Source organism: Capsicum annuum, chromosome 6, assembly GCF_002878395.1.
Source record: "Capsicum annuum cultivar UCD-10X-F1 chromosome 6, UCD10Xv1.1, whole genome shotgun sequence".
Taxonomy (NCBI): Eukaryota; Viridiplantae; Streptophyta; class Magnoliopsida; order Solanales; family Solanaceae; genus Capsicum; species Capsicum annuum.
In genome coordinates, this window is record NC_061116.1 from 191,974,314 (window position 1) to 192,001,214 (window position 26,901).

Sequence of the window (26,901 nt, forward strand, 5' to 3'; positions counted from 1 at the left end):
TATCTAGACATTAAAGCTAAATGAACAAAGCACTTCTCAATGAAAAAGATATGAGTATGAAAATTTTCCTTCAAAATCTTTGCTTTCCAAGTTTGAGCTAGTCTTATAATAGGGAATAAGCAGACCATTCACCTTGTCGTATAGTTGGACTAGGAGACTTATTTTTGAGGTTTTACAAGTCTTACCTCGCTTATATTCATAATGTTAGTTGGAGAGCCCTACACTTGACTCTGTTCCTATAGCCTATAAGTTTCCTGATGTTTTCTCCACTGATTTACCTGGTGTTACTCCTGAGTGTGATGTTGAGTTTATTATTGATATTGAGTCGGGCACCCGACCTATATCTATGGAACCTTACTGTATGATTTCTACTGAGCTTAAGGAGCTGAATTCTCAGCTTCAGGATCTTCTGGGTAAGAGTTTCGTTCAATCGAGTGTGTCTCCTTAGGGTGCTTCTATCTTGTTCATGAAGAAGAAAGATTGTTCCTTGCATATGTAATTGATTACAGGCAGCTTAATAAGGTGACGGTGAACTGATGTTACACGCGGTTCCTTCCATATATGCTCCGCTCTGCTTTGCTATTAGTTATCATGTTTCTCCCCTCATTATTATTTTTTCTTTTAGTTACTGCCTCATTTGAGCCTAGGGTCTTTTGCAAACTGCCTCTGTACCTCCATGAGGTAGTGGTAAGTCTTGTGTATACTCTACCGTGTTATTTAATTGAAAGGAATCGCAGTCCTATATCCTATCACTGCAAGTTCTATGAGAGCATGACAAAGTTTTTGCTACATACTTGTGATACATGTAGTCGAAAAGTTGGACGTCTTTTGTGCCAATAAGATTTAATACAGCACGATACAACACAACATGTATCAACCATCCAAACAAACTATAAGTATGGAATGCGAGCAGACCCTTCCTATGATCTCGATGTTAATTAGAAGACTAATTGATTAATTAAAATGCTACTTTATTTTATAATAGTTTATTTTTTAAATGAGATGATGATATATTTTAAATGACATACTAGAGCAGATAGAAATTAGGTTCAACTCTCAAATGAATGATTTATTGGAAATTTTGGAATTCCTTTTGCATAAAGGTAACAATTATGATGATATATAATTAAGTTTTGAAAATAAAACAAGAATAAGCAAGAAACCTTGATCTACACCTCCTGTTAAGTTGCACTAGTCGTGTAAATGCATCTGCAGCATTTGTGCATTAGTACTTGTAAGTTAAATCTCAAAAGCCATTTTTCAGGTTGGAGGGAAAGGTGGCTATTATCATCGGTGGAGTATAGGAAGGACTATAGTCCGAGTCTTCATTGAAAATGGTGCAAAAGTCGTCATTGTGGATATTCAAAATCCAAGGGGTGAAGAAATCACAACCAAACTAGGCAAAAACGCTCGCTACGTTCATTGAGACATCGCAATAGTGTACTAGTAAAGCAGTATATAAGTGGTTTTTGTAACCGGTCTCGGTTTAGCTGAGGAATTATAATCAAAATTGTGAAAACATAACCAGAAAGAAAGATCTTTGCTAACTACAAGGCAAAACAAGAAAATAAAACAACTATATATTAAGTTTAACATGCTTGTAGTTCAACACTAGTACATCATATGAATAAAACATCCTGAATGGACTAAAAATAGACAAGAAGAAGAGAGAAACAAAAAAGAAGGATGATCAACAACTCTAATCCAAATGAGCAGTGTTTGATGGTAAGCTCTGAGATCAAAGGGATTGGCTTACTGGAGTTGGCCACCATTGTTGGATAATTGGGATTGGCCTCCATTCAGTAATTGGCAAGCCATCCGGTACTGATCTTGCTGGATATATGAATAGAGAATTGAGGGTAGAGCTTTCCACTTTATCTGTTGTTATATTGTACACGACAATAAGATCGTTACTTATAAGAAAACATATAAGATCCTTATTAAATGGGTGAAAAGCTAGTACAGAAATCAAGTTTTTTTTAGTATCAAGACGGGGTATGCGGATTCTTAATGCCTGGTTTGTAGGGATTCTCTTGTGCACCAATGTCCATATTCCCATTATGTGATCCTCAAGATCCAATACACTTATACAAGGGTATCTATTTTGTTGCATAGTTACTCGAACAAATTGTAGACGACCTCGACACACTCCCAATTTGCTAGGCACCCAATTAAGACCACGAGCCTCAATTGGTAAATCAATGAGACGTAGCAATCGAGCAGGATCATTAGTGAATGGATCACATGCGATGATAAAATTAAGCATATTGCCATCGCAATAATTCAATGTATATAACATCCGCCCACATGCAATCATCGAAGGCTCAGATTTTGAACTATCAAAAATCCGCGGAGACATGACATGATAACTGGTCCAACTTCCCTTATCAGATGAAAATATCTGGACCTCAAGGTTAGAAATAGCATCGTGACAATACATACCACGACGAAAAAATCTCAACACCTTATACTTAATGTGTCTATCATCATTAACCAAAGGCTCATACAAGAAGCCAACGCTCTCACCAGTGACCTGTAGTTACATATAATATAATGTATGGTAGGCCACCAATTTCGAGAATATCTTAACAAAATTAAGTCACCACAGGATGCAGCCAAACTAACTGAGAAAATACTGGTAGGACCTGCATAGATAAACCCTAAATCCACAGTACGTCTTGATAAGGATAAACCCTTAGCATGCAAAAACTGTACATATTCTAAACTAGTAGCTTCAGGCATAAAGAGAAGAGCAAAAGGAAGTTGAGTTTTATCATTATCGTGATGGTGGTGATGAATTTTAGAGGCCGTAACGAAGTTATCAGAGGAGATTAGAGAACAGCAGCGTTTGCAAACTAATTTGCATCGAGTTGCTTCTTTGTTGGTTGGTAGTCTAATGAGGACATTATTAAGGACTTCGTCTGTCGCATTATTCAACTAAAATGACCAAAATGACCCAAAAAAAAAATTAACTAAAATGACTATTTCGGAAAACCAGTTCGGATTTATGCCCGGCCGCTCGACGACGGAGGCAATCCACCTGGTACGGAGGTTGGTGGAGCAGTATAGGGAAAGGAAGAAGGATCTGCACATGGTGTTTATCGACCTGGAAAAGGCTCACGACAAAGTCCCCAGGGAGGTGCTTTGGAGATGCTTGGAGGTGAGTGGAGTACCGCAGGCATATATCAGAGTAATTAAGGATATGTATGAGGGAGCGAAAACCCAGGTGAGGACGGCGGGAGGAGACTCAGAACATTTCACTGTCCTGACAGGATTGCATCAGGGATCTACTCTTAGTCCCTTTTTGTTTGCGTTGGTGATGGATGTGTTGACGCGGCGTATTCAAGGGGAGGTGCCGTGGTGTATGCTTTTTGCAGACGATGTAGTTCTGATAGATGAGACTCGAGGGGGTGTGAATGACAAATTAGAGGTGTGGAGGCAAACTCTTGAGTCTAAAGGGTTCAGGGTGAGCAGAAGCAAGACAGAGTATGTGGAATGCAAGTTTAATGAAGTGAGGCGGGAGAATGAGGTAGTAGTGAAGCTGGAAGCACAGGAGGTATATAAGAGGGATAAGTTCAAGTATCTTGGGTCCGTGATCCAGAGTAACGGTGAGATTGACGAGGATGTCTCGCACCGTATTGGGGCGGGATGGATGAAGTGGAAACTCGCGTCGGGGGTGCTGTATGATAAGAAGGTGCCGCCCAAGCTCAAAGGCAAATTATACAGGGTGGTAGTCCGTCCGGCCTTGCTGTATGGAGCGGAGTGTTGGCCAGTTAAGAACTCCCACATCCAAAAAATGAAGGTGGCAGAAATGCGGATGTTGCGCTGGATGTGTGGACTGACTAGAGGGGATAGATTTCGGAATGAGACTATCTGGGAGAAGGTTGGTGTGACTTCAGTGGAGTGCAAGATGCGGGAAGCACGATTGAGGTGGTTCGGACACGTGAAGAGGAGGGGCATGGATGCCCCGGTCCGTAGGTGTGAGAGGCTAGCGTTGGATGGTTTTAGGTGGGGTAGGGGTAGGCCGAAGAAGTACTGGGGTGAGGTGATTAGGCGGGACATGGAACAGTTACAGCTCACCGAGGACATGACCCTAGATAGGAAGGTCTGGAAGACGCGAATTACGGCAGAGGATTAGGGCCAGTTTGGGTCGCTAGTGTAGGGAATTACGTGGTGGGGGTTTTATTCCTGTTATGATTCCGTGTTCCGTGTTCCATGTTTTATTTTAATCTGTGTGCTTTCCTCTACTTTCCTCTGTTTTATATTACTTATGGGTGCCGTATTTATGTTATGTAATCTGCTTCTGTACTTTACTATGTGTTTGTGTGGTATCTCGTGCCTTGAGCCGGGGGTCTTTCGGAAACAGCCTTTCTACTTCATCAGAGGTAGAGGTATGGACTGCGTACATCTTACCCTCCCCAGACCCCACTAGGTGGGAATACACTGGGTTTGTTGTTGTTGTTGTTGTTGACTCCTAAATCTAAAGGAGTTCAAAGTGCTCAATAAAAAAGAAAAAATTAACCAAAATGACCCCAAAAAAAAAAATATTATTTAAGGAAAAAAAATCAGTTTTCTCATTAATTCATAATTCGAAAATGTATTATTGTTGTTGTTGTTTACACAACTACATATCTCCTCGCCTTAAGATTTATCTATAAAATTTATTATTGGTTCAACTCAGGAAAAATTATCCAATTATTCAAAACAGACATTCAATTAAAAAAAAAATGGTTCATCAAAACTAACCTTATATTTGAATTATATAATTCCAAATAATTTCAATCCATGCCAATTATTCCTAAATATTAGGAGTTTAATCATAAACTAGTATTAGTACCCGTACAACGTGTGGACAATATTTAAGTAAAAGTAATCATTAAAAAAAGATAGATTAAAAAAATAATTTAGATTTACATATTTATCAAATGAATAAAAGCATAAAAAAATATTTCATTGACCAATAAATAAATCAATATAGACTAATTAAATGTAAGTCACCATCTCCTATCAATTATAGTTTATTGAATAGTTGATAATAAATTATTTCAAAGTCAAAAAGAAAAGAAGACAGAATCAATTTGAATTTGTTGAAAATATTTACTTATATACGAATATTGAAAGGAGACTAAGTATAAAGAAAAAATATTATCATTCTAGTTATATCATTTATAACGTTTACATTTAAGTCGAAATAGAATTATGAAAATACCACATATAGAAAAGAGATAAAAGTTATCGCTAAAAATTTTAAAATTTTAAACAAATAAATCATAATAATCTCAAGCAAGATCTTGCAATTTTTATTTTTCATTTGCGTCAAAACAATTGTGTATTTTTCTTAATTTTACTAATAGATTCATTATTTAGTGATACGATGTTGTGGAAAATTTGTATTTGAATAAAGAAATCACTAAGTAAAAAATAAAAACGCTATGAATAATTAAAATCATTTTTGACAATTAATTTTCTTGTTTCAAACATATATTATTTGAATAATAGCGACCTTCCCATAGGTTTCTTCTTCAAATCTCATTTTTAATTATGACAACATTCCTTCAACATGTTGATCTTTTACTCTACCAAAATATGATATTAAATAATGATTAATAAAAAAAAAAATTAATCATCTTTATATCATAATTATGCATGACATCAAAATAATATATAATTAAGAAATTATATTATTCATAGTACAAATTTATATTTGTATAAGGAGATTTAAAAACTAACAAACTTATTTTTTTTCGAGAAAGAAAAATCACTACGAATATCCAAATCATTTTCAACAAATGTTTTTTTGTTTCAAACATATGGTAAATTGTGATTACATTGTTCAACCTCCTCATACGCATATTCTTTTGATGAACTATCATTCTGAATTATTGATAACATTCCATCAATATGTGTGATCCTTATTATGTTGAAACTTTTATTTTTAAAGCCTAAAATTCATGAAGAAAAATATGAACTAAAATCTAGCAAACTATTAACTATTCTTATTTCTACATATTCATAATGAAAAACTTGATAAATACCAATCAAAGAGGGGGGGGGGGGGGGGGGGGGGGGGGGGGAGGAGAAGAAGAAAAGTGTAACAATATTTTTGTGTGATTGAATGGGTATATATAGCCATATGAGGTTAAATTTCTCATATAATAAAAATATAATGTAAACTATAAATTAACTTTTCCAAATTAGTACACAAATTAACTTAAAAAAAGATATTTAAGATATTTATTTTTTCAAAATTTAATTTTTTTTATATAAACATCACAGATATAAGCAACATTTTAAAACGTAATAAATGAATTAAATAACCCAAAAATGTTGTGGCATTATATTCTTTTGTCTGTAAATCATATTTAATACATAAGAAATGCTTAAATCATACAATAATCTCCTTTCTTTTTATCGTCCAGACTTACCATTTAAAATTTTTCATTAAAATAAGATCATAGTAGATTACACAAAATTAATTAATTAATTATATATATATTCATTAAATAAATAATATACGACATAATTGTTATAAGACTACACAATCAAATAATTAATTTTAATTAATTAGAATCAATTTTATGATCATAATATATAGACTCAAGTTCCTTAAATTTAATGTTGTAAATTTCAAAATATATTTATGGCTAAAGTAGTAGTCAATATTCATTGTTGTTTTTAATCAATATACATACATACATACATACATACATACATACATACATACATACATACATACATATATATATATGTGTCAATTATGAAACTTTACATATATTTTTTGTTAAAATAATTGTCAATATTAACTGATTTTTACCTCAATTTAATCGAATTAATTGGATAACAATATAATTATTACTAATATTATATATTTATTTACCATAAATCTGTCATAATTTTATAGCTTGATTATATTTAATTAATCTACAATTACATAAAAAAACTCAAGGACGAAAATAATTGGTATTAATTACCGTTATAATTTCGGAAACTCAATCCCAAAATTTTTCATATTCTTATAGTTTGATTATATCAAATTGATATTAATTACCTTTATAATTTTGGGAAGAATTTTGAAAAGGTAACAATTATTTTTTTCCTAATTACTGATTTATTTCTCAAAAGTTTCGTATAAATTTATTATTTGATTATAGTCAATTTATTATTTAATTATCTTTATAATTTGCTAAAAACTCAAATAACGTAACAATCATTTTTTTGCCTAATTATGATTTTTTTTATATTCATTCATTTATTGTTTTACAAAAATAGGTCAAATTTAATAGTTTTGAGGGATGACATCTTTTTGTCTCTAAATCTTTTTGGCAAAATGACTTTCTGGACCCCTATACTATGTCGGTTTTGTAAATTGGACACTTCTACTTACATGTTTGTCATCTGGACCCTTTAACCCATTAAAAAACAACATTTTGCACACTTTGACCGTTGACCTCGCTTATGTGGCATTGAAATGGTGACTAGGACAAGAAGAGTGTAGTCACTCGCCTGAGGGTGCGAGTAGGGGTCAATTTTGGCCAATTTTATATTAAAATAATTAAAAAAATAAAAAATATTAAAATTAAAAAAAAGAAGGAACTATTTTTTCCTCCATATTTTTTTACTGGAAAATATTTTTAAAAATGTAAAAATAATAATTTAAAAAAAAAAAACCTTTCCCACTCCACCCCAGCCCGTCCCCACCCCTACCCCCCACCCAGCCCCATCCCACCCCACCCCTAGCTCCTTCCATAAAATAATTTTAAAAATATTTAAAAATATTAAAATTTAAAAAAAAAAAATAAAAAGGGTCTTTTTTTCCTTCATCTTTTTTAATTTAAAAATATATTTTAAAATTTAAAAATTATAATTTTTTTTAAAAAACCTTCCCCACTCCCCCCCCCACCCTCCTCCAGCCCTTCCCCACCCCTACCCCGGCCCGTCCCCAACCCTCCATACCCCACCAGCCTCGTCCAGCCCTTTCCCACCCCCACCCCCACCCCAGCCTTTCCCCAACCCCCCACACCCCATCAGCCCCTCCCCTCCCCACCCCCAGCCCCCACACCCCTCCCAGCCCCGTCCCCACTCCCAGCCCCTTCCAGCCCCCACACCCTACCCCAACACTCTTTCGGCCCCCCCTACAAGTTCACTTTTTATTTTTTATTTTAATTTTCCCTCTCAATTCAATTCTTTTCATTTTTTTGATTAAAACTTATATTTGAAATCTTTTTTTTTTTGAATTAAAATTTAAATTTAAATTGAAAGTGAGTGATAATGAATATTGAAAAAAAATAGTGAATTTTGCTTGAAAAAAATTAAAATTTTTGTGAATTTGTTAAAACTATTTAAATTTAAAAATAAAAAATTTATTATGTTTATATCTATGAATTTATAGTTAAAAATTTAAATTAGTTGGAGAAGAATTTTAATTATTTGGAATGGATTTGATGTTTGATTTGTGAGCAAAAATAAAAACATGATTATTCAAATTTTTCTACAATTTATAAATTTTTATTATTTAATCAAATTAATTTTAATATTTAATTTGTTATGTAGCATTTTAAAAATGACTTAAAATTTAATGTAATACTTTTTTTAAATGACGTGGCAGACGTGGAAGCTGACATGGGGGAGAGTGTGTTACACTCACCAAAAAAGGATTTAAAATATTGCTTTTTAGTAGGTTCAAGGTTCCAGATGACAAACGTGTAAGTAGAAGTGTTCAACTTACAAAACCGACATAGTACAGGGGTCCAGAAGGTTATTTTGTCAATTTTTTTTAATACATAAGAAATGCTTAAGTCATACAATAATCTCCTTTCTTTTTATAATCCAAACTTACCATTTAAAAAACATTTCATTTGAATTAATAAGATCATAGCAGATTGCACAAAAACAGTTAATTGATTATATGTAATTCCATTAAATAAATAATGTACAACATTATTGTAATAAAACTACAAAATCAACTAATTAATTTCAATGAATTAGAATCAATTTTATGATCATAATATATAAGCTCAAATTCCTTAAATTTAACGTTGTAAATTTTAATATATACTTATAGCTAAAGCAGTAGTCAATATTTTTTTACCAATATATTTATATCAATTATGAAACTTTACATATATTTTTTGTTAAAATAATTGTCAATATTAGCTGATTTCTATCTCAATTTAATCGAATTAATTTGATAACAATAAGATTATTATTAATATTATATATTTATTTACCATAAAACTGTCCTAACTTTATAGCTTGATTATATTTAATTAATCTACAATTACATAAAGATCTCAAACGGAAACAATTGATATTAATTACCGTTATAATTTCGAAAATTCAATCCTATGAATTTATCACATTCTTATAGTTTGATTATATCAAATTGATATTAATTACATTTTAAATTTTGGGAAGAATTTTAAAATGGTAACAATTTTTTTTCCTAATTACTGATTTATTTCTCAAAAGTTTCTTATAAATTTATAATTTGATTATAGTCAATTGATTATTTAATTATCTTTATAATTTCGTAAAAACTCAAATAAGGTAGCAACTATTTTTTTCCTCATTTATTTTTGTTTTACAAAAATATGTCAAACTTAATTATTTTGAGGGATGACATCTTTTTTTTAATATTTTTTATTTAGAATGACTATAATCTTTTCTGTATAAATTGATCGGTTACTATTTATTAATTGGTTATTTTCTTAATTGATTTTTTCTTACAATATTTTTTTACTCAATTGCAATGAAATCATTAATATTTATTTTCTTATAATACTGATATTAAAAGATATGAAATAATTATTTACTTCTTACCACTATATGAAATATGAAATAATATTAACATAAATAAATAATCAAAAAAACGTAGAATAATATGAAACAATTTATTACTATTCTTAATATAAAATAATTAAACAATCATAATAGTTTTCATCCAATAGAAAAAAATCCTAATTGATTTTTACCACAATAAGAAATAACATTAAATGAAATAATATGGAATCATAATAGTTTTCATCCAATAGAAATGAATTTTAATTATTTTTTTACCACAATGTGAAATAATATTAGATATTTAAATAATCAACCAAATAGCTTTTTGTTATAAAATGATAGTTTTTTGTTGTAAGATTCAAATAGGTAGTTCTCAAGATGACACTTGTCATAATATTTATGCTAACTTCCTTGCTTTATTATATATATAGATAAGAAATAACATTAAATGAAATAATACGAAATCATAATAGTTTTCCTCCAATAGAAATGAATTTTAATTATTTTTTACCACAATATAAAATAATATTAGATATTTAAATAATCAACCAAATAGTTTTTTGTTATAAAATAATAGCTTTTTGTTGTAAGAATTCAAATAGTTAGTTCTCAAGATGATACTTACCTTAATATTTATGTCAACTTTTTTGCGTTATTATATATATATATATATATATATATATATATATATATATATATATATATTACTGTGTACCTAGCTCTCTCCATTGCATGTTCAAATTTTCATAATTTATCAAAAATAAAAATCTTCAGTAGGTTGTTTGACAGATACGTGTGGACTAGAATGGAAAAGAAATTGATGAGAAATATCTAGCAGTATGAAATAGGAAAAATTACCTTTTTGAGAAATTTATTTATAAAATCTTTACTCCTTCTAAATATGTTTTTTATTTATTACCTAGATATATCGTATTTAGATGATATTTACCATCTATAACAATTGTACGATATATTAAAAGTGAATTATGTATGCAATATGAATGTATTATAAGTGTATTAAAATGTATTATACTTGTCTTTGTAAAAAAATGCATCATGTATTAAAAATGAATTATGCATGATATAGATATATTATATTATGTACTAAATCAAAAATGAATTATGCATGCAATATAATTGTATATAAAGCGTTTTAAATGGACTATGCTTATTTCGGTGAAAAATCTACATTATGTATTAATATGATTTATGCCTGTATTGAAATTTTATAGCTATAAATGATGTAAATATTTTTCAATTATGGTATATTTAGATAAGTTTCTCGAAATAGTTGTGTATGGGATATTTACGGCGTTAAACACTTGGACAAACTAGTTTTAGAAAATATATACAAAGTGTAAAGGTTATGTTAATATTATACAAAATATACATATAATATACATATTTATACTCAACACATATTGATAATATATATACAGGGCATATTTTAACCTTGCTGGCTAACTATTTAGCTGAACATTATATATGTATTTGTTCTATTATCAGTTTCTAATTTTTCTTTTCCTGATCTAGATGTAATATAATTATTTTTCTAAAATATGGCTGCCTTTTTCCTGAATATCGACAAGATCTTCGTTTCTTTCTTTATATGACCGTGCAGGATTTAAAGTTGCAGAAAACAGATGTTGTGGGACAAAAAATAGAAGTTGCAGAGTTATGCACATCGGTGTGTTCCGATGATTCCAATTATGTTTTTTGGGATAGCTTTCATCTTAAAGAAAAAGCATACAAACTTTTAGTTCATCAAATTCTTGTACACCATTTAAGTAGCTTCTTCTGACAAATTCACATATCAACATGCATATCAATGAATTCTTAGTACTTGTTGCCGAATGATTGGTCGTTTATATGTTATTTTCTCACTTAGTGATCATGTCTATCATCCCCGATTTTTATTTCTTTTTATTTTTTCTAGTAAGCATGTACATGATATGGTAGTAACAAAGTTGTATTCATGGACTATAGCAGTACATACAAACTTTTAAATATTTGATTTTTTTCTGTATTAAATTGGTATAGAATTGATATTGAATCATTTTTTCTATTCACTGTTTGTTTTTCTAATATAGTTAATAATTTGAATTAACTTTTTGGTGCTCGATTATTACTGTTTGTTTTTATAAGACTGTGGGTATGAAAAAGTTTATTTTTTGTATTTATGTAGTATTTATATAATGTTATGCTATTCTAACGTTTGTTTCGTATTTTACATCGTTGAATGAAATTGATATGAATTAAGTCGCATCAGATGGTATTAAATTTGATATCAACTACATCAAATTATACATTTTTCGATTCTGCAATTAGTAACATTTGACATGAATATTGAATCTTGATTTTTATTGGTGCTCATTACTCTTTGTATAAGATTGTTGGTATGAATAAAGTTTAGTTTTGATATTTAACGTAGTATTTATATAATGTTCTTCATCTTGCTAGAAAGGAAACAAAAATATCAATCTTGATAAATATTGATTATTTTTTTATTACAACGAAAAATTATTTGACATCAAACAACTATCAATTAATTTATTTTCAACATTTACGTTGATAGTTTTTCATATAATATCCATTCATACACTAAAAAGGTTATGTAACATAAAACAGAATTTTTCTCATCGATTGTCACATTCATAAAACTCATTCAATACAAATGTGATCTATGCGAAACTTCATCTTGAGAACTCCAAATAAAAATGTTGCTCAAGTATGAAATAAGTATACAAATTGATTTCAACGTATAAAAAGTGGAATTATCCTAGGGAAATGTGTTCATCAAAACTTAATTAACACTATTACACTAATTGACAATTAACATCATTACACTAATTGGAACCATCCCTCGATCTATAAACTGATGGTACAACAATCTTGCAGATTAATCAATACATCTACTAAAGGTCTCACACGAAAAAAAACTCAATAAAAGGCATCCTTGTTTGGCTAATGTATCTTAAAAATGAATGTCTTCTTGTTCATTTATCTTCCTCGAGTATATGGACATTACAGGTAAAACAATGAAATGTGCTCTGGCTAACTATCTTTCAGATGTTAGCAACGAGCCAAACACGAGTTTGAAGTTCTGGATGAGTGTAAGAACAAGTTTTTTTTTTTCAAGGTATACATGTGAAATCAAAATTGTGTTGGTGTGTATTTTGATTTCAGTTTTACATATATACTACAATAGCAATGATATTAAAAGTTAATTATGATATGCATTATATGGACGTGGAAAAACGGTGACTAATTAAAATCCAAAATAGAACTATATATATGTTATCATCACTTAACGATTTGACAAAATTGAATTGACAAGACTACCTTTTGACTGTTAAAAGGATTTTTTTTTTTAAAAGTAGTTAATTTTTTTAGAATGAAATAACTATTAATAATTAAGCACTACCTAAGCATGAAAACAAACTAAAAGCAACAATAATTCAAATGTTAACATTTACTATTTGTTCTTAATTTAATATAAAATTGATCTAAACAATTGTCCAATTTAGAAGAATCACTATTTAGAAGAGTCACTATTTAATGATCAAGAAGATTATTAGTAATTAAAAAAGGTAATGAATGGAATTTAATGAAGGGAAGAGTCACTATTTAGAAGAAATTTAATGAATGAAAATTAAAGAGATAAAGACTCTTATTGGTAATTAAAAAAGGTAAAGAGATAAGACTTTGATAATTAAATACTAAAAAATATGAAAAAGAGTATAATCAAGTTAATTATTCAAGTTAATAAAAAAATATAAAATTAAATCTTAAGTTTAAAAAATATATTTACCATATATATCTCCTTAAATTGTGGATAAACTTTGATATTTAATTATTATAAAAAAATATTGATATCTTAACTTGCCATAATTATCCAAAATCTTTAACTAATAGTGATAGATGTTAAATGCTAAATATAAGGAAATAATACAAATAATAAATATTACAAAATTGATTTTCGAAAATTTAATTAAAATATGTTTTTCTCAAAAGTTGATCTAACTTGTAATTATTTTTTAAATCTAATAATTAATGAAAAATTATGCTATAACTTATAATTAATAATCTAAAAAGTATATTTGGGATAATTTTCACAATAACTAGGAAGTAACTTAATTTGTGCATCCAAATTCAGATGCACTCTTGAAGACTACAACTTGGGGCACAGTCCAACAAAAGTTAAAAGCCCAATATTAACCATAGGTTCTTGAATCATGTTCGCATGGACTGATTACGGACACTTAAAGACCTTTTACAAATAGGGAAAACTTCATATGTAAAAAACTCAAGCTCATAATTAAGGATGTGTAAAAATTAAACCGATCGATAAAAATATTTTTGATTTATTGTTATTGGGTTATTAGTTAATGGTTTTAGAAAAAAAAAAGAGTTATTGGGTAACTGGTTTGATTCGGTTTTTTTTATTGGGTTATTGGGTAAATTGATAACCCAATAAGAATAGGAAAAAATACATAAAATAGCATATGTATTTGTATATATTTGTATTTTTATAGCAACAGTTTGTAAAAATACAAAATACATATCGATCATAAGGACAGTAAAAATCATATGTATTTGTATTTTTGTAGCAACAGTTTGCAAAAATACAAAATATCACTTGTTATATTATGTAATTATGAAACTGTTACTATGAAACTCATATTAAGGGAATAAATATGTTATTTCTGAATTTTGCCCATAAGAATATATATATGACTTATTATATATTTCTCTTAATTTCTCTTTAATTTCTATAAATTAGCAAACTTATATTTCAATTATACAAACTCTTAATTTCTCCTAACAATATTTAGTTCAAACTTGAAGATTCTTGTAAATTAAAACACATCATGTAGGATTTTTTGTTGCAACTCAGATTCATTTTTATTTTATGTTAGTTACTATTATTTCTATTTTATGATTATTTTCTTATAGATTAAACCGAAAATCGAACCGTTAAGGACTAAAAGCGGATAAATAAAAAATTGATAAAAAAATATCTTATTGGTTTAGCATATTTAAAAATCAAAAATCGATAAATCGAATCGATAATATATAAAACTGAACCGAACTGATGCACACCGCTACTCATAATTAGGAGTTTCATAGCAACTGTTTCATAATTATCTGAAATAATAACTGTTTCATAATTATCTTAATTAGCAATTTGTCTTTTGTAATTAGGAGTTTCATAGCAACTGTTTCATAATTATCTGAAATAGCAATTGTTTCATAATTATCTGAAATACAATTTGTATTTTATAAAAATGATGTTACTAAATTACATATACAACAAGATCTATTGTCCTTCTTTTACTCAAATCAGTTGAGTTAAATAAGGAATAATTATTTCATTATTTAAGACATTAAATTCCTTTTAAAGCAGCTGATTCCTTTTTCATAAATTACTTTTATTTAAATTATCAGATTCTTTTTGCAAATCAAACTCAACTTCAAAAATTCAAAAAAATCATCATTACTACTTTTTTCTCTCTTTCACTCTCTTATATATCTTAACTTTTTTTTCTTGTTAGATCGTTTTCATCTTCTTCTTTGTTCATTCTTTTATTTTTTTTATTTCGATTTCTTTTTTCTTTTCTATTTTTTTCTTTCGCTTTATTTTGTCTCTTCTATTTCTCTTTTTTTTTTCCTTTTTTATTTTTTTTATTTTTTTCTTTTTCATTTCTTCTTTTTTTCTTTCTCATATTTTTTTCTTTTCTTATTTTCATTTTTTCTATTTTTATTTTTTCATTTATTTTTTTGCTTTTATTTTTAAACTTCTATTACTAACTTCTATTTTTCTTTCTTTTTTTCTCCTTTCCACTTTTTTATTTGAATTTTTCTTTTTCATTTTTTTGGTTTTTTTTTTTTTAATTTTTTGTCTTCTATCTCTATCTTTTATTTCTAAAAGACAAATATCTATATCACATATACAAATCCAAAAAATATACAAAATTAATAGACATACAAATTTGCATATGTATTTACAGTACAAAACATGCATGTATATCTGCATATGTATTTACTCAAATACATATCTGACTCATATGTATATATAAACATATAGAACACAAAATCTTTATAACAAAAATGACAGCTATATACATATACATCTAGGTAATTATATTTATTTACAGTACAAAACATACATATATATATGCATATGTATTTTCAAAAATATATATCTGACTCGTATGTATATATAAACATATAGGACACAAAATCTCTAACTATATACATATAGGTAATCAGAAAATATATGATACATATCTTAAACAATAAAAAAAAAATTATAAATAAGTACATATGTTATACTTTAATAAGTACATAAGTACAAGAAATACATAACATGCATATGTTTTTTTTTACATAATACATATTACATTACAAAAAAAAATACACATAACTCTGCATATGTATTTATAGAATACATGTCTAATCCATGTGCTTAGTACCTTACAAAAATTACAAATATAACTTTGATGTGTATTTATAACAAACTAATCATCCATTTTTATATTTATAGAATATTACACACACAAAGGAGTTTCGTGATTTTTTTCTCTTTATCGGACAAAGAACAACTGATACAAGTCAAATGGCCGCATTAGCTTTCGATGACATCATTCAAAGTCACTACGTGAAGAATCGAGATTTGGTCGCATGGAGGGCACGGGATCATACTCGGAGGGGTCGTCTTGAGCATGGCATTAAACAAATCCGAGTGTGGAAGATTGCTTGGAGCCTTGATGACTTGAGGACTCTCGAGTTTGGGCCATACTTGATGGTTCACGGTTTTGGTTCCCTTTATTAAGGGCATTTTGGTCACTTAGCCTTGAGGGCATTTTGGTCATTTAGACTTGTCTAAATGACACTCCATGGCCACCCCACCTCATTAAGGGCATTGGAGTCATTTTATCTTTCTTTTGTAATATACTATATATAATCTCTTTTATGTTTTTTCTCAATAGTTTTGAATGATGAATGTATGAAACACTTGAAAATCCTCTCTCTTGAGATTAGACCACCTTAGTGTAGTCTTAGTTAGGGCTTGGAAAAGTCATCCTTAGTATAGGGCTTGAAAAAATCAATATTGACCTTTGCTTGGAAACGGTGGATCTTGAGGTAAGTTGATTCCCTTGGCGGTCACCGTAAGAGTGTGGTTTTGATTATTACATTCATTAAAGGTTAGTGTTGAAATATACTTGGTTCTTAATCTTATAATAATCTCGGTCTCACTCTCTATCTTTATTTTCTATGCAATTTCTCTTGTGTTTGTTTTAAACTCGTGTCTTATTTCATCTTGTGTCATTGTTATCATCTTCATCTCCTTTCTTGAGTTATAGTTTCGGTTTATAGCTTTGTTTTCCATATCATTTGGTATCAAAGAGTGGCTTGATCTTGTTCCTACAAGATCAAATCTTGGGCTTGCTTGTTAGAAAATTAAAAAAAAAGTGTTCTTGAAGATCTTGTTCTTGGCCAAGGAAAATTGTTGTTCTTGTGAAGTTGTCTTGGCCAAGATTTGTACTAGATCTAGTAGTCTTTTACTTGTTTAGTGTGTTTCAAGTGTTGGTTTCTTTCTCACCAACACTAAAAGTGTCTAGATCTAAAGTTGAGCTTATAAAATTGACCATTATTGTGGTGACTTGAAGATGGTCGTATGTTGTACCTTGTTGTTGACAATTGGTGGTGTTACGTTGTGTTCTTGAAGAAGTTGTTATTGTGTTCTTGAAGGTTGTTGTGGTGTTCATCTTGTTCTTCATTTATTCTTACAACTTAAGATAACAAAAAGTGTAAAATGGATCCAAAAAGTTGTAAAGTTATTTATGAGAAGACTTGCACACATCACTTCCTAGACTAGACAACCATTTTTTCTTAAATCAAGGGACCTTGTCTTGTGGGACTAGTAAAGTCAAATCTCACCTTTTTGAGTTTAAAAAGTTTAAAAAGACTACAAGACTTTTACTTTCCCTCCAAAACCAATTGTCATCCATTCCAAGTTGTGTGATTATTGAAATTTCAAATTTGTGACAAATTCGTGTGGGACCAAGACCAATTGCATGCTGCCACATCACCATTGCTACTGTACACGTCACTAATAATCTCAAATTTGGAATTTTCTAGTTTCTAATTGTTGATTCTTCATTTCATTATTTGGTTCTAGAACTAATTAACAAACCAGTACACTCCTACTAGGTTGCCAATTAGTCCTTTGAATCCGTTTCTTTCGTGTCTTCATTATTTGCGTATTTTTATCATTTTTAACTCGTAGTAAAATAATATGATCTATTATGATCTATAAAATCATAAAATCATAAATGATTTAAAATGATCTATTTTTAACTGTTGATTCACAGACAAATATTATGATCTATAAAATCATCCGCGGAGACTTCACTGCATGTAGTATAATCAACGTTGTTTACTTAACTTGCTTGACTACTTTGTAGGTTTTTAAAACACTTGTCAAGAAAACTGAAGACATTAAGGGTGCAAAAGTTGAGTACCATAAGTTTTGTACCTCTGTACATTACCGTAATAGATCAGAAGGTGAGTGCCAACTTTATCGACATGTTTGTTTTATGTGCATAAAATTAATATGCATTGTCTACATAGACAAACCTATATGTTTTAGGCCAAGATACATATGTCAAAGAACTAAAAGTAAATATATTAGAATAAATAAATTAGTCCTTGTAAATGTTTGTGAAAGTAATTGAACAAATGCAATGAATTGGACAGTAATTGAATCTAAAGTAACTGTGTATTTTCAGAACCTGTAAAAATGAATATTTGAAGTTAGTCTGATATTACATAGTTGAAAGTGTATGTAATCATATGTATTTGTATCTTACCTAATATCTCTTTGTAAATGAGGATTCCTCTTTCTGTATCATTAAAAAGGATGTATTAGTTAGTAAAGAATAATCTGTTGAATTCAAAATACAGTAAATAATTTTAATACTTGATAAGTGTCAAGGATAGTTTAATATGACCTTTTTCAAAATTGATTGTCTATACGTTGTAACATCGCAACCAATCAAGTATTTTGCCGCCTCAAATAATGTAACAGAACAACGTTTATTCCCAGCTAATACATCAAATTTTAGAAGAAATTTGCGAAGTGATCGAAAAATATACATTCATATCATTTTTTGAATTTGACTGAAAAGTAATTTTGTAGTTGTTATGTGTGTTACCTGTCCTCGTAAGTAATTTTTTTCGTGGGGAAGCCAGGACATTTTGTAATATTATCGTTGATGTTAACTTTCTTATAGCAGTTAGTGCAAGCATCGTAGTAGAGGTCATTAACATTCGCTATAACTACAATAGTTTCAGTAAATTTGTCATATTCAACCTACAAAAAAATAAAGAAAACTTAGGTGTCATATTAATGTAACATCGAAACATTTTCTTGTCATAATTGAAGATAGTACCTCTTTATCACAGGACAAACGATCTACAATTTCACCAATTGTCATTTCTTTTGCCTTTTTAATTTGTTTACTTCGCAGTAGAGTAATATCTTTGTGAGTTTTCTTCTGAGAAATAGACCTGTGCGTTTCTAGTCAGTATATTATAATAACAATAGTTTAGTATCGTTTGTTTGCATGAATATGAAAACACATATTGCCATTGTAGGAGAGATATTACTTTTTCAAATGTGGGGTCTATCCAGATACTACTGATATAGGTAGAAGATAGTCCAAAATTTTCTATAACATAAAATGTTAGGTGTAAGAAAAAGAGACAAAATTTACTGTAAACACCATAACTGGTAAAATAGTACCTTGATATTGTGTAGTCCTTAAATCACAAAATGCCGCGACAGAATTTTCTGTAGATAACTTTTCTAGCAACGCATTCTCTATATCAGGCAATTCGCCCCATAATGTAATAGTTGTTCGATCACATCTTTATTTTTAAATTATAAAAATAAAGTTAAATTATTAAATTGATAATGTATTTGATGTATTAAACAAAGACTTCCCTTTCATGAAGTTTTTAAAAAAACTAAATTCAACTTACTCCTCATTCATAAGAGCCTTCTCTCTTCGAGTTGCGCCTTTTGTGAAGAGTTTAGAACTTATTAAGATGCCAAATATAACTGCAAAGATTATCAAGTATCTATGGTTAGAAACATAATAGTAAAATATTGAATTTACAGGGAATGTTATTAGTTTATGAAAGCTAAAGAAATTACCTAAAATTATTTCCTTGGTATGTAATCTTTCATCATCGAACGAAACGAAATTGTTCGAAAAAGAAAGTGTAGAAAAGGGACGGTGACATTCTTGAACTATAGTAGGCTTTAAGAATACAATTTCAATCTCCTTGTTGATAGATTGAAAATTAGAATTGGCTCTATTAATGCGATCATTTATGATATAGATCATTAATTTTTGTACCCTGAAAAAAAATATATAATTTAATGATTAAAGCATACAATGTAAATTATAAAACATGAAAGGTAAAAAAGAATAATAATTTTGTAATTTGAAGACAATATTTCTTATTCAACATCTCTCTTACAATTACCTATATGCAGATAACATTGTTGCAATGGAGAAGTAAATATGAAAAATGGGTCCCAGAGTTTTAACATTTTTTGGGTTCATGCACAAAATAGCGCACTCATGCAGACAGAACAACTTCAAGGTAAGAATGTTTTTTTGGCCAACTTTTAAAACAAATTTTAGCCTTACAACTCTCTAATGATTACCTATATGCAGATATTATTGTTCAACAGAGAAGTAAATATGAAAAATTATAATACATGTACTAAAATTGCATATTATTAGTAACTCTTTTGTCATCGTATTCTTTGATCTTACATTTACCCATTTTTTTCCTTACTTTATATATCGTATTATTTTTAGTTGCTATTCTCCCTTATTTTTTAGGATCTATGAAAAACAATTTAACATTACCTCCTCATCAACTAATATCACCATTTTTCGCAAGCCACCTCCATTCTTAAACGATTTCGTTGGCCCGCTTTTGATGACCAAGACTTTAATCATCTAGATACACTCGTTTGGCTTCAAGGTGTTGATTCTCACAATTTCGGTGATAGAATCCATCGTAAGAAATCATTCGTGAATGTTAGGACAACAAAAACGTATAGTATGATAATAGAGGTAAACTTTTTAGAGGTAAAATTGTAAGATGAAAAGAATTATACCTGAATACGTGAATCTTGTTGGTAGGTGGATAAATAAAGAAGGTTAGTTATGAGTAACAAAAATTAAAATATATTCAACTAACAGAAAATATTAAGGTAACAACCGAATTTGTGAGGTGGAATGAATTATACATGAATATGTGAATCTTGTTCGTAGGTACATAGATGAGGAATTAGTTTTGAGCAATACAAATTAAAACATATTCAGATTAATGAACACACCTCAAGCTAAGTAACTAAAGCTGGCATAGCAAATAATATTATCTTTAAATTAATTTAAGTTGACATAGCAAATAGCATTGTCTTTAAATTAACAATGAAAAAAGGAAGATGTTGTGACGCCAAAAATCTGGAAATAAAATTGTTGTAGCAGTTGCTGAGATAAAAACAATGAAAAATAATGAATAATAAAAAATTATGGTGTTTAAATAGATGAAAATGATAAAATATTATTTATTTATGGTGAAAAGTTGGCAAAGGCAATAATAATTATGGCAAAAAGTTTGTTTGGACAAAAAATTTTGGCAAAATTTTTTGGCTTGGAAAAAGACGATTGCATTGGAAAAGACGATTGTTTGGAATTAAAAAGGAAGACAAAATTAAATAATTTAATTATAGAAAATAATTACTATATGAAAAAAGGAATGGACGATAATTACAAATTTGGACAAGATAGCTTGGAAAAAGACGATCCATCACAAATTTAGATAAAATTGAATAATTTAATGGTAGAAAATAATTATTATATTTAATGGTAGGAAAAACAAGGAAAAGACAGTTGTTACAAATTTGGATAATTTAATTGTAGAAAATAATTATTATATTTAATTATAGGAAAAAAAAAAAGATGATTTTATCTAAAGCAAAGCACTTCAATGAAAGGCAAAAAATTTAAATTACATTTTTAAAATAGAAATAAATTATAAATATAAATATACATATAAATTATAAATATAGATTTTAGAGGCTAAATACAACAAGTCTTGCACGTGCATGCACTTATTTTTTGGAATTTCAAATATCTCAAATTGAGCTCCAAAATTTCTCAAGGTGTGTTTTTCCCATTGCATCTGATTTTAGCTTGAGGGATTTTATTAGTGGCCATTGTAATTGCTTTGTCCATTTGAATACCTTGTTGAAATTCACATGCATCTAGATATTCAATTTAGACATTGATGCATTGAATATGTTTGATAATATGCCTAAATCAACTTTTTTTTTTTTTTTTTTTTAAATTCTCTATTGAAAGGTGTTCTACAATATACTGATCTATTTTTCAGCAATTCCAGAGGTGAAAGATGATGTAAAAGTATCAGTAAAACGTTTCAATACTGTCTAGGTGCTATCAACAAAAGTCTTAATTTGAATTCTAGATCCAATATTAATGATAAAATGACGAGACATCATCTGCAAACCAAGATGAATCTATTCTAGGGACAGCATTAAAACTTGCCAACAATTCACTTCAACTGAAGAACTAAGGGGAAGGACGAGAAAGTACTCCGTATTATTTTAGAAACTAAAATGAATCTAGGGCCATAAATTTTACGTTGATATAAAAGCTTGAATTTACTTTTTTTTTGATGCTAAACAAGACTCTGAAAGATAAGATGTTGTTCTACCTGCATGTATCATGAGTAGCCAATTTTTGGGAACAAGTAATCATTGTCCTCACGAGTGCTCCGGACAACTTGGCGTTCCAAACAACCAGTAGATGGCGAGCTATGCCGAAGAGACAGTTAAATTTATGAAGCTTGCTTTAGAACAAGCAAAGGATGCATTAGTCAATCTTGAAGTTCCAGTGGGTTGCGTCTTTGTTGAGGATGGGGAAGTCATTGCCTCAGGAAGAAATCGAACGACTGAAACAAGAAATGCTACAAGACATGCAGAAATGGAAGCAATTGATTTTCTAGTTGAACAGTGGCAGAAAAATGGACTTTCACCTCTTGAAGTTTCTGAAAGATTCTCAAAGTGCACTCTGTATGTCACCTGTGAGCCATGTATAATGTGTGCAGCAGCCTTGTCATATCTTGGAATAAAGGAGGCATATTATGGATGCGGAAATGATAAATTTGGAGGTTGTGGATCTATACTATCACTGCATACCAGCTGCTCTGAGCTTCCAACTAGTGAGTTAGCCTCATCAAAAAAGGGTTTCAAATGCACCGGTGGAATAATGGCTTCTGAAGCGGTCTCTCTTCTTCGGAGTTTCTATGAGCAAGGAAATCCAAATGCACCAAAGCCTCACAGACCTCTAACGCAGCAAGTATAGAAGTACAAGTGTCAGTGTCAGTGTCAGTTCTGGTATGAGAGGTACAATTTGCTGGTTATCAACCAAAAAAGTATTGTTTTTTTTATAGATTTTAGAAAGCTAAATTTTGAATTATATGTCCATTGAATTACTGTCTTCTTAATTAAGAAGAATGGAGCAGTTTCCATAACTGTACACACTTGAAGCTTAGTCAACTGATCTGGCAATTAGACTTGTTCCATATGCTTTATGGAACGTTATTTAGAAACAATGGTTATGCAGAAATCATGGAGAATTAGTGTCTGTTCCAGGAAAAAAATTAAATGCACCCAATAATGTAACATGGAGAAAGATTGCGTTATTTGACTATATTTTTTTATTTTTCTGTAAATGTCAATTAATTTGTGGGCAAATTGGTAAGTCACTCTGCGTTCCGTTCCGTTAAACACGTGTGTGTTCGTTTCAGTCTCAAATTTTCTTCTTCCCTTGTGTTCTGCCCTTTCATCATCATCATCGCTCTCTCTCACACACACATTTTTTGATCCGACTTTTACTCATTTTGGATCACCAATACCCTCAAGTTGTTATTTTTTATAATATATTTTGATTCTGAATTCGATATTTGAACTCTGTTTCGTCATTTGTGATTACTTTATATTCATCATGTGTTGCATGTTGGTAATTTCACTTATTGTTCATTGAGCAACTTGAGATTTTAATTAACTTTGAATTTCAAAATGAGAAGAGAAAACTTATAATTGGCATTTTTTGATAGTTTTGTTTCAATAATATCAGATTTGTGGATGTATATTCTGAAGTACATAATTAGGTACATAATTTTGGAATATGAATTCAGCCTTGAGTCGAGGGTCTTTCGAAAATAGCCTCTCTACCTCTCCGAGGTAGTGTTAAGGTCTGTGTACACTTTACCCTCTCCAAACCTCACTTACGGGATTTTGCTAGGTATGTTGCTGTATGTTGTTGTTGTTGTTATTGTTGAATTCAAAGCTGATTCTTTCGGCAATCAACTTAATTAATACCCTCTAATATTCGTTAAGTTCTATTCATTCTTATTTTGTTAATTGATCATTGGACATCAAGTTGCAGTGTTTAAAGTTTTTGATTTTGGCAATCGAAAAAGAGCGATAGAGCAACTGGAAAAAAGAATCTACACATTTGAAGACATTGTTTGTCAAATCTAATTCTTCAGGTAAAGTTTTGAGTAAAGTTCTCAGTTTAATCGTTCATTTACTATTGAGTATTTGTTTTTCTAGTTTATTATAATCTTCTTTCTTCTTAAGAAGATGAATTTGTAAGGTGAAATCCTCTGTTTTTCCTTTTTATGGTTAGTACTTTGTGTAATATGTGATTCATATAAATGACGCGAGCTATTGGAGAAATTAATGAACCCAAGACATTTGATTTTATGCCTAAAACAGCTACACAGCTCTTTTTGTTGTTTTTCTTTCTCCTGGTGTTTTATGAGCTACTCTTCTATCGTTTTTTCCTTAAAAGATTTGGAGTCTTTCAGTCCTTCATTAGACCATTCTAGTAATGATTGAAGCTAAGAACGATCCTCTACATAAGCGTGATCCGTAGTCCATGGAGGATGTTAATCACACTGTAATCTACTGGTCTCAAGTCATCTGCTAGACTTTCTTCTTAAAACTCAATAATACTGGTAAAAGCCTATAGAACAGATTCAACTCAAGTAAGGTCGTACTGATGTATCATTTAGGAGCTCAAAAAGTATATTGTTTTACTTCTACATCACAATATTGATAAATAACATATATGCAACGTTGTAAAATGATGTTAGAATGTATTCTATTTTCTTGCGTTGTGTATTTTTATTAAGCTATTGGTACGAAAGCATGAAGGGGAGCCTTGGAGTGATCGGTAAAGTTTCTGCCATGTGATCAAGAGTTCACAGGTTCAAGCCTTAAAAATAGCCGCTGGCAGAAATGCAAGGTATGACTGTGTACAATACGCCAGGGCCCTTCTTTGGACACCACACATAGCGGTAGCTTTAGTGCACCGGGCTGCCCTTTTACTGGTACAAAAGCATGAAGCATATTAAATAAGCCATTACAAAAAACAATGATTCTTGGGTTAAGAAATTGACCAAACAAGTGACATTAGCTTTAGTGCACCAGACTGTCCTTTTACCTGTACAAAAGCATGAAGCACATTAAATAAGCGATTACAAGAAACAATGATTCTTGGGTTAAGAAATTGACCAAACAAGTGGCAATATACACCCGAGAGTTCATTTAGCTCGACACCAAGCTCATCCCCTCCAATATTTTCAGTCAATAATGACTTATACCCAAAAAAAATAGTGTATAACTATAGGACTTTGGGTTGTTAATGTAACAAAATAGTGTATAACTATCGGACTTTTGGTTGCTAATGTAACAAACAAGTTATTGTCTGCAAAAGGTGTCCAATCTGCAAAATTTAGTAGAAATTAAATTTTTATGAATTTTTTATTCCGGTTATCATTTTTGGGTGGTCTTGCCATCCATTTTGTTAGATCTCTAGCTGTTAGTATATTTTTCCTTCTTAGGTCTGCAAAAAACTGATTGATAAGTTTAGAGTTGGAGAATTATTGATTCGTTCTCTACGTTTTCCTTCTCTGTGCTCTTATCCTTACCTTTTCCGTTGCAGGTGTTTGGAAAAAATCCGTCTTGCTTCTTCATTCCTTTATCCTCTACTCAGAGCTTCAGCTGTGCTTGATTCTATCTCGATTTACTTTGATTTTTGTGAGTTTGCATTGTAAGATTAATTTTACATCTTATGGAATTGTTATTATGAACTTTTCAACAATATGTTTCATGACAAATTTGTTCATATAGATGTAATGATGGATTCCAAATTATGTGGATTCCCTTTTTACCAAGAAAAGAAGAAACAACAACCCAAGCAAGTGTTGTCAAATGTAAGAGGAGGAACCAAAAGGTCCATTTGATCCAATTTGTTAACTTTGGATTTCATTGTAAGAATGCTATGAAATAAAAGTTCAGGATGATCATACATATGAAAGAATACTCAGCTCTAGAAAAGAATGCACCTCTTTTTGTTAAGTAAAGTTTAGGGAAAAGGCATAATACCCTGAACTTGTCACCAAAATTTACTTTAACATTTTAACTTTATCGGTAATTATTTACCCCCTAAACAACTGTCGCGTGAATTATATGCCACCTCAAAAATATAATTCCACTCTCACAATGGAGAGTGTAATACGCTCGCCCCCAAGTTAGCGTCACCTAAAAAATATTAAAAATTAGTCGACATACACACACACACATATATATATATACTAGTTTAGGATACGTACGGTGCACGTGTATTTAATATTAAAGAAGAAAGTCATATGAATTTGTGTGTCCAATGTTTAAATATTTAGTTACAAAAATACGTGACAATATTAAGCTAAAACCATAATTTATATGAGGCACAAGAATAAAGAAAAGATAATATATAATAATGAGTGTGACCGTACTTGGATAATTCTAAGGTGTTCTACCAAATATCATGTACTTTGAAATCATTATTTCCGGCAAGATTTTTTCTGTGACATTTATGTCCATGGATAACACACTACTTTTAATCACGACTTTGCATTGGTAGGTTTATAAACAGATTGAGTATGTTGAAGCAA

The 26,901-nt window shown here is 29.9% G+C and overlaps 1 protein-coding gene across 3 annotated transcripts; it reads left to right on the forward strand.

Moving 5' to 3' along the window:
- Positions 1-21,806: 21,806 nt before the first annotated feature.
- On the forward strand, positions 21,807-26,162 carry LOC107872789 (tRNA-specific adenosine deaminase TAD2). 3 transcript variants are annotated; one of them, XR_001674973.2, is made up of 4 exons: positions 21,807-22,036; positions 22,628-23,299; positions 24,345-24,447; positions 25,908-26,162. XR_001674973.2 is itself a non-coding variant. In XM_016719392.2 (2 exons), exon 2 carries the CDS (start codon positions 22,701-22,703, stop codon positions 23,256-23,258), a length of 558 nt encoding a protein of 185 aa, XP_016574878.1. In that variant the 5' UTR covers positions 21,953-22,036; positions 22,628-22,700; the 3' UTR covers positions 23,259-23,598. The 3 variants fall into 3 exon arrangements, 1 of the variants encoding a protein (XP_016574878.1); XR_007056577.1 differs by lacking the exon at positions 21,807-22,036 and having other exon boundaries at positions 22,044-23,299; XM_016719392.2 differs by lacking the exons at positions 24,345-24,447; positions 25,908-26,162 and having other exon boundaries at positions 21,953-22,036; positions 22,628-23,598.
- Positions 26,163-26,901: the final 739 nt, after the last annotated feature.